The 9,484-nt window shown below is 40.1% G+C and overlaps 1 protein-coding gene and 1 long non-coding RNA gene across 3 annotated transcripts; one reads left to right on the top strand and one right to left on the bottom strand.

Moving 5' to 3' along the window:
* The first annotated feature begins 30 nt into the window (after positions 1-30).
* Positions 31-6,282, top strand: LOC311070106. Its single transcript, XR_014603618.1, has 3 exons — positions 31-161; positions 249-376; positions 6,146-6,282. It is a non-coding gene; the product is annotated as an uncharacterized lncRNA (long non-coding RNA).
* Positions 1,417-9,373, bottom strand: ky (kyphoscoliosis peptidase). 2 transcript variants are annotated; one of them, XM_084093786.1, is made up of 8 exons: positions 9,237-9,373; positions 7,685-7,808; positions 6,921-7,519; positions 6,729-6,843; positions 6,384-6,501; positions 6,112-6,303; positions 4,845-5,035; positions 1,417-3,625 (listed from the first exon to the last, which is right to left on the bottom strand). In XM_084093786.1, the coding sequence occupies exons 2-8, from the start codon at positions 7,704-7,706 to the stop codon at positions 2,301-2,303; spliced, it is 2,562 nt and encodes an 853-aa protein (XP_083949912.1). In that variant the 5' UTR covers positions 7,707-7,808; positions 9,237-9,373; the 3' UTR covers positions 1,417-2,300. The 2 variants fall into 2 exon arrangements, with proteins under 2 accessions (XP_083949912.1, XP_083949911.1); XM_084093785.1 differs by lacking the exon at positions 9,237-9,373 and having other exon boundaries at positions 6,921-7,590; positions 7,685-7,765.
* Between the last annotated feature and the right edge of the window lie 111 nt (positions 9,374-9,484).

Raw genomic sequence — 9,484 nt, 5'->3', positions numbered from 1 at the left:
TGGCAACAAACATCTTCAGACAAAAGCAGCCTGGAAGAGAAGTGTAAGGTTATCAACTCAGCAGTGGATTTGTCACATGGTGATAACATCTTTAAGGATGCCAAACCCTGCTTAAACCCTAATCTCTGGGGTCTGCAACAACAGAAGCTATTTATAACCTTGTATGTGTATCTGTAATATGTAATCAAACACTTTTATGTGTCAAATTGAAGCCTACCACACACATCCTTTTCCTGGCCTTCACTTAGGGTCCCTGCCTGCCCCACCTTCCAAAATGATGGTATTCAACCCACTGTGGCTCTAACGCACCCCAAGGATCTACACACACGTCCCAGCCCAACCTTGGCCATATATACAGCCTGCGTTCTGCTCTCAGGTGGGTTCAAAACAATGCGCTCACCCTCTTGCAGATACAATACCCACATTTCTTTCAACTTACATCAGGCTCCCTTCGTCTCTCCCTGGAGACGGTACCCACCCTTTGCACACATAGCAGCCATTGTTTCTCACTGGCCAGTGGGACGAGTTCAAGGTTTCATTTCTGATGCACTGGTTGTTATGACTGCATCATGCATACCCTACTAAGGCCTGTTTATATCCCATGGCTCCTCATAGTGGGGTAAAGAGAGATTTTGGCACTGGGTGCTTGATCCAGACACACATTTGGGATGTTGGCAGAACGTACATCAAACCATCTGTTTAGAGTAAAATATATTTTTACATTTATAGCATTTCAAAGCTTTTTATTTTTAAAGCAAGTTTAAATCTTTGTTGCATAAATATATACATGAATACAATTTAAGATTTACGCAATTGGCAGATACTGACTTCAAGCTGTAAAAAGTCATGCATTCCTTGGGAATCAAACCCATGACCTTGCTGTTGCTAGCGTCATGCATCATCATGTTCAAGCTACACTGAACATGGCAGGTGTTTGGTCATCTCTGTCCTTTTGATCACTGTCAGGGATTGATGAATAGGATGGACAATAATTGTCCCTTTTGTTGGACACACACTGAGGCCAGAGTGCCCTTTAATCTGCTTTAATCAGAGAATCACTTTATGTCCCTGTAAGAGGCAGGTGAGATATAGACTGTGTGTGTGTGTGTGAATGCTATATTTGCATTGTGACACAGAGAGTGACATAAATGTCATTAAGAAACAGCTTATTCAAAATATGAGTGACCATTATCACGCTTTGACCTGAAGATGTTTCTAACGTATGCTTTTGCATATTCTTTCCCCTATTTTAGGCTACGTTCACACTGCAAGCCAAAGCCCCCAATTCCAATTATTATCAAATGTGATATAGACCGCAGTTTAAAAATTTGTGGTCGGTAAGATTATTATTATTATTATTTTTTTAATAAAGTAAAAACTGTAATATTGTGAAATATTTCTTTCTTTCTTTTTTTTAATAAAGTAAAAACTGTAATATTGTGAAATAATATTTCAATGTATTATATTTTAAAATGTAATTTATTCTTGGGATGGCAAAGCTGAATTTTCAGCAACATTACTTGAGTCTTCAGTGTCGCATGATCCTTCAGAAATCTTTCAAATATTCTGATTTGTTTCTTAAGTAACATTTCATATTATTATCAATGTTGCAAATGGTTGTGCTGCTTTCAATTTTTGTCTCAAACTGTGATACATTTTTTTAAGGATTCTTTGATTGGAAAGTTCAAAAGAACAGCATTTATTTATTGTATACTTTTTTTGTAACAATGTAGTAAAAGTATTTTCTGTCAGTTTTGACCAATTTAAAGCATAATTATTGCATTAATATTGTTGATTATTTCCAGATTCGAGATTTCCAGATATTACATCAAGCTATAATAAGAATTAAATATAATTCTTAAATAGAAAATTAAAAAAACAAAACAAAAAAAACATTATAAAATATGTTCATGTATTGAGTTAAGTTTATTCATTCTTCTTACCCTAACAACAAAGTTGTTTTCATCTTTCAGGCATAAATCTAATTAATTTTAATGGGAAAAAAATAGGCTACTGTACATTTAAATATGTAATCTATCTTACACAGTTTAGCTTCTTGTTAATTTCTTATGTTTTCATATTTCTATGAATTGTTGTTGTTGTTGTTGTTGTTGTACTGTTCTCAAACAGATATATATCCGATTTATTTTCACAAATGAAAGCGAATTTCATCATCCAGTTCATCAAGGTTCACACTTTTATCCAAAAATGTAATACATGTGATGAGGGGGTAAAAATCAGTCACTTGAACTGCAGTGTGACCATAGCCCTTGTGTCCTCTAGATAAAAGTATGCTCTGTTCACAGTTCATTCTCCAGGTTAAGAACATCAAAGGTCATGAGAACATGCATGTCATTGCTTTCTTTAATGACAGCAGCCAGCTTGAGTTGTGTGGCATTTCCTGTGACTGCCTCACCTTCCCAAACTCTGCTCTTGTTCATCTTCAGATCCGTTCGTTTCTCCCCCACGACACACACTCTTTGAGCACCTGATACCCGCACGCGAAAACTCACTGATCTTTGTGGACCCAGCACACCTGTGCGGGGCTCCAGCAACACACACCCTCTTCCCCACGCTGAATATACACCGGGGAATGGATCTCCGGGCTTTTCACACACACTCCTGATTATAAAGTCACACAGCGACATGTAGTCCTGCTCAGGGGGTTTCCGTCCATAAAGAGCAAGACGATAAACTCCCGCTCTGGGTGCGCACACACTCACAGTTACCTTAGTTTCTGTAAATGTCAGGAGTACATATCGGGACAGAGGAAAATGGGCCTCCTCGTGGAGCTCAGCGCAGAGGACCGCGTGTATTTGCAGGTCTGGTGTGGCACAATGGAAGGTGATGTTGCACCGCCCCTGTGGTGCATTCACTATCGCCCCCGTGTGGCTGAAATGGGACAGTCCGGCTTCTTGAGTGCGCATCCCGGGACCACACCACAAGCCAAGGTCTGCAGGATACAGAACATTTGGATTCAACCCTTGACTTTGACAGTGCAGCAGGTAGTTCCCAGCGTTTTGAAAAGTCCCACTTCCACTATCGTAATCCCGCACAAATACGGACAGCCGGTAAAATCCTTTGTACGGGCACATGACGTTGCACACCAGCTGCTCTGCTGTGATTTGCAATGCAAGGCAACGCTTGGCCGTAGCGGCGTCAAGCTCGTGGTGCGCGAGTTCACACACCATCATCAGAGGTCGTGTTGTGTGTAGGATCACCTTGCACTCGCCACCCTCACCCACCTCCACAGCCTCTCCTCCTGCGATGCTGCAACCCTTGACACCTAGAGCCGATGACCCCGCCGCCAGGCCCCAGTTCAGGTAAGGGTTATCAGGAAGGGCCTGTCTCTTCTGGATACTCGGGCACTCCAGCTCAAGAGAGCAAACCCACCGCAGAACACCAGGTTCACCCTCCCGTCGGGCAAACAGCTTCACCTCGTAGGCCCCAGGCTCTGGGGGCAGTAATCGCAGCTTCATCCCTTGTTGAGTAACTGACAAGAGACCACAGGAGCTGTCAACCTCCTCCTGCTTTAGAGTTCCTGTCTCGGGATCCTGCTGCCTCAACTCATACGAAAAGGTCAATGGTCTAGAGGATCTCACCGACACAATTGCTTCCCCATCGTCTGTGGAAAACCAATTGAAAAACAAATCATCAGATTTTCTGTCCAATCAAATGCTCTCTAGAATCTGAAGCTCCGCCCCCTACATGATAAATAGACGCTGAAGCTACAGTTATAATCGGTCACTTGTTCACACATTTACTATTTTCTACATGGTGAATGGCATATAGTACACTACATAGGGGATAGGGAGACACTTTGGGGTGAATCCCAAAGTGTCACCTCCATTGGGGTGAATGAAGTCTGGTTTCATGTTGGTGTCACGTGAACCGCTGCAGCGTGCACACAGTCTGCTCCGGTCCAGAGACACAATAGCACAGAGCGGATCATGCGTGAGTCAGCGCAGACCAGAAAATGTATCGGACTTGGATGCATTTGAATTCTGCACAGAATGCTATATTTTAAAACGAAATGGAGAAACTGTTACAGATTAGGAGGAAACTGTGGCTTTACCAAGCTCTAGCCAAGCTGTCTGTGATATAAACCAAGCGCTATTTTAAAAAAAGGGGAAGAGCTGTTCAAAATGTCTTCCTGTTTCAGTGGAAATTACATCAACACATTTAATAATGCTGCGTGTTTCAAGGCACTTCAGTGGGCCTTTAAGCATGCCATTCAACATCAACTCCATAGCGTAAAGGTTGAGTAGTGCCTGGACTTAGATATTGGTCCATCTGTCGGCTTCTCGAACAAGAAAAAATGTAGGGTGGGACTTGATTTTGTCCATCAGGAATTGATTGGATCATTGTGGTTTGCTATTGCTGTGATCTCATGTGAGTGACAGGTTGTCCCGCCCTCACACCAGTAAACACGTCAGCAGAGAAGAAATAATATGACGTTTTTAAGGAACTGTGTCAAGTTAAAAAATTCATCTTGAGACCCTGGGTTTTCCAGGAGTGACACTGCATAGCTTCAGTGTGTATGCAGTTATTCTTGGTACCACTATTTATTTAATATTCTTGTCTGCTTTTGCTGCAGTGCATGCCATAGAAAGTATTCAGTAAGTTTTAGTCACAATAACGTTTTTTTCTCATGAGATGGTCTAATCTCTGCAGCAAACAGTCTAAACTACTTTCTAGCTTCTCAACACAAGCTGATGCCAGCAGCCGCCTATTATCTCATTGCAGTGTAACAGTGTGTGTGCTTCACTAATCTTCCCTTTTGAGTTTCTGAATTTTTCTATTATGCATGTGTGTAGTTGCATTGGTAGTGTATGTTATGATACCTGTGATAGTTTTGTACTGTGTAGGTTGTGTGAGAGTCAATCCAAACTGATAAAATGCTGAGGTGTTCAAGGGCCTCATTTCAAACTCTTCCATAGAGATGGGTGTGGTGAGTAGTTGCCAGGTCTCGTCATCAGGGAAATGTGAGTTTATGAACTCACTGGGTTCAGTCAGGAAATAAAAGTCATCATACCTGAAAGAGACCGACATCAATACTTATTATTGCAGTTGTTTTTCATTGCAGTATGTGTCCTCAATATTCTGCATCCTATTTTCTCAGAAGAGAGACTGTAAATTCGCATATATCTGCTAAACCAAATCAACCAGATCATTTTTTGATCAATTACAAACTTGATATAATCAAATACAAAGTACAATATAAAACTTGATTCATAGTCATGAGTTAGAAGTATAGAAATACATTTTCAGTTTATTGCAGAATATTCAAAAAATAAAAAGTTTTGAGTTAGGAGACCGACTTGTTTAAGTCATTCACAATGCTTCATGGGAATGGGTGGTTGCAGTCTTGTGTTTTTTTCTGTCTCAAATTGCTGATTTTTTTTTTTCTGCAATTCTTTTTTGGTGGGTCGTTCTTTTCAGGGGGATATATTTGTAGTGTAATTCACTGGCTCATAAGTAAAATTTGTTTTAAATCATGTTGTAATAACACAGACTGATGGTTTCAACAGAATGATATACCATTGATTAATAATATCAGAATTAATTAACCCTATAAAGCCTACTGTATTATATTTGATACGAGATCATTTCTAAGGCCTCTAAATTATCATCTTTGCTGCAAAAAAAAAAAAAAAAAACCTGTTGTGCACAATCTACTTTATGCCTTCTGCCATCAGATTGATAGTTTATACTTTTTAGCTAGTAAAAAGGCTTTTAGTCCAATTCTAAAAACATCAGTCTTATGGTCATGATACACGTCTTTTCGCTGCGAAATCTTTGCTGATTTCTATCAAGTAAATGTAAAAATAACTGTTGAAGGTTAGTAGGAACATTTACTAGATTGAAGCAATGTTATTGTATTGCATTGAATTCAATTTTCCTTCCCAAAATAAAAACTAGAGAACTTTGATCATAAAACTAAGCTTTTAAATATATTTCTTTCTGAGAGATTTTTTTCTCTCTCCCAGGAACCCAACACTTACATGCTGTAGAATATACACAAACAATGGTGTTTGTAAAAACTACTTATGATTTGTCAGTATGGGTGTACTGTATGATATGTATAACTGACACTCTGAGGAGCCTGACCTCTTCACAAATGTTTTGCTTTTCATATCCACAGTGCCAGCGCCCCAGCAAGCATCAAGCGGCCACCACTGACCCCCCACGAAGACAGCATTCCACTCATGATCGGAACGCTTCTCAGCTAAACCGTGCCTGGCCTTGTATCCAATGCCTTTGCTGTACCCACTCACCCCCACACACTCAATGCCCAGCTCCCTAGAGAAAAAGAGAAAGTTCAGAGCCGCATTCTACTGGCATGATGTGTGTATGTACATACTGTACCTGCGGCCATTTACCTGCACATTTCCACGCAGAGACTGGAGTATCCACTACATACACCCTTTCCCTTCCTGATGACCTCATCAGATGAGCAAATCTTCTGAGAAATACCAAGGTATCCCTCTAAATCATACTCTACAAACACCAATGCATAAGACAATTTGCACGAGGAAGTACATTAATAAAAAGAGTTAAAAGTGAAACAAACAAAAAGATTAGTAGAAAGAAACCATTTTTCACTCAGAAATTGCTAGCTAAATTAAAAGTAAAACTTTGAAAACTGAAATATTTTGTTGCTCTAAAACATACTCCAATACTTAGTTTTTTACAGTGCATGATGCATTTTTTGCATGTGCAATTACCAATATTATGGCATAGCCAGATCCATATGGCCCTGAGTTTTTCCAGATCATTTCTGCTCCCCTCAGTGACTGCACACGCAATCTTCTGAGCATCAAATACTTCCAGCTCCCTCAACTGAAAAACACATATTCATGCCTAAATCTATTGTTTATGAGAACAAAGAGGACAAAGACTTGTGTGTTGTCTGTTACCTCTTTTCCTTTCTTTATTGAGAATGTGTCTACTTTGTTGAAAATATCAGTGCTGGAGAGCAGCAATTTTCTGGGTTTCCTCTGGGAGGAGGAGACTGCAGGTAGATAAGGTCTCCCAGATTGCGTGCCAGGGCTGGCAACTGAGAGGGGTTTCACAATCTCCTCTTGGCTCTTTTTCACAGTGCTCCTCTTTCTTACACTCACTGACTTCGCCGCGCTCTCGGCGGACAGTTGGCGCTTTGTGCTCGGCCTTTGTTCCTCACATAACTTCCCTTCAAAGTTCTCTAATAGCACCTTATGTGAAACCGCATTTTCTTGTATCGGTACAATGGTTAAGGGCTTTGGGTCATTTTGCTCCACTGACTGTGAACCTCCTCGGTTGCTCTTATTAGTTAAACAGACTTTGGTGCTGTTCTCATCCCTCATGCTGTTCTCATGGCTTCCAGATACATTTTGAAGTTTGTATTTCACCACACCATTTTCAACTTTCAAATCAAAGTTTTGTTTCTGCGTGTCATTGTTTGAGTCGGTGGCAGTTTCTTCTGATTGGAGGCCTCGGTTGCTGGTTTTTGTTGTGATTGGTTGTTGATCAGTTTGAGCTTCATCCATGCAAATGAGAGGAAAATAAAACATCTGAACCACAATATACATCGTCCTGCTTGTTGCATCACTTTAAACCCAGAAAATAACATTTAATGACATAGTACATACTTCAAATGATCTCTAAAAAGCTCCAAAATACATTTGAAATGCAATTATCTTACCTTTTGCAGTTGTGAAACTCATACCTTCTGTCACTTTCAGAAGTGTTGGTAGTGGCAGATTTATCCAAGTTTTGTTTTCTATTGCAGGGGTCTGTCTATATCTATTTTCTCCCTGTGTCCACCCCTATGAAAGGATAGCACGCTAAAAATACACTTGGACTTATCATGACAACCAATGAGCTCAAAGATACAAGAGGGGGGTAGAAAGAAGGGCATTTGATGTTGGCACGAAGGGTGAAGAAGGTTGTGGTTGGTAACTGATAAATTTATTAGCTAACAAATATGCGTAAACAATGTCTATCTTGACCTTGTTAAGGGTATTAAAGTCTTTGTGGGAAAGTTTAGTCTACTCAGGATGAAGAAATAAGGTGGAACACACACACACACACACACATTAATAATAATTCATCACAACAATTCTCCTTCAGTGCCAGTCTTGGACTCATTAACCTCGTACGCCAAATTACTTTCCTTCTGTAAATATGGGAATTGAAGCTGACCTTAGTGGATACTGTCGCTATGTGCGGGAGAACAAAGCAGTTTTTATTTCCATACATAGAGACCCTTCCTCCAAAAACATCCTCATTGGCTCGGGCTCCATGTCAGACAGTCTGCCGGGGGCCCTCAAGAGTCCTCTTACATACCCCCCTCTAGCAGGCTGAATTACCCCTGACCAATTACCCATCGGCATTGTGCCAAAATAGCAATGACTACAGTTGTGTGTTTATTCATGAAGTTCTCCCCTCCAGGTTTCAGAATAAAACTTGTCTTTGCTTAAGTTTTCCTGTTTCTGGTTTGCATCATGTTAAAATGAAGGACTTTTCTATGTACATGCAGCCTTGTAGATAACACAAGGACATGATGGAGACATGGTCTTTCTCCTGCTCAAGATGTGATAACATAAAAGTCCAAAAAGTAGCCTTGAACAGTACCTAACAAACAATAATGAGGCATAGCGTGTTCTGTCTTCTATCTATATCTTACACTCTTAAAAAATAAAGGTTACAAAAACGGGGGTTTCACAGTGATGCCATAGAAGGAAGAATCATTGTTTGTTCTGCAAATAACCTTTCAGTGAACAATTCTTAAAAGAGTCGTTTTTTTTCTTAGTGTGAAGAATATTTTAAGAACCTTTTGTGCACTTGAAAGGTTCAATTCATGTTAAAGGTTCTTCATGGAACCAAAGATGCCAAAAAAGAACCTGCATTAAAAGTGCATGTAGACAAAACACAATAGGCTATTGGTTCTCCTCTAACGTTGAAGCAAATCCACACTGTATAAATGTCAGTTTTGAATAAAGAATCCAAATTCAGTCACTCACAACTTATATAGAAAGAAAGAAAGAAAAATATAATATATAAAACTAATGCAGGGTCTTTCAAATTGCCAAGAGTGCACGTGTGCAGTGTTCTCTGCGCGCTCTCTAGTGGGGAAACTTTTCCCCTCATACTAGTATTAAATTATAGCCTACATGATAGTTATCCGTGCTTTATTCATTTAATGTCACGTTTAAGATGTTTATAAACAGGACAAAATCTGTTTGCCCACTTACATTTACTCAGTAATGATATTGATGGACCATCCGTGTCGTCCAGTCGCTCTGTTTTGCTGGAGCGTGATTGGTCCAGATTCACGAGCTTTTGTTCTCTTGCTGCACTCCTTGCGCTCGTGCTGTCATGTACACCTGCGGTACACTCGCGCGCGCCGCTAATATGCCTGCCAGTGTTTCACACTCAGGAGAAAAGAGAACAACTTGACTAGTTAGTTTGGATATAAAGGTAAACTAACTCTCAGAAAACA

This window comes from Abramis brama (assembly GCF_963993115.1).
Source record: "Abramis brama genome assembly, chromosome: 19".
Classification (NCBI taxonomy): Eukaryota; Metazoa; Chordata; class Actinopteri; order Cypriniformes; family Leuciscidae; genus Abramis; species Abramis brama.
This window is presented reverse-complemented; position numbering and strand designations above follow the sequence as displayed.

Excerpts from the sequence above, each read along its gene's own strand:
- ky (XM_084093785.1), bottom strand. The coding sequence starts at position 7,571 with ATGTATATTGTGGTTCAGATGTTTTATTTTCCTCTCATTTGCATGGAT. Across the intron at positions 6,304-6,383 it reads CTCTGCGTGGAAATGTGCAG|GGAGCTGGGCATTGAGTGTG; the intron begins GTAAATGGCCGC and ends CTTTTTCTCTAG. Across the intron at positions 5,036-6,111 it reads AGCAAAACATTTGTGAAGAG|GTATGATGACTTTTATTTCC; the intron begins GTCAGGCTCCTC and ends GGTCTCTTTCAG.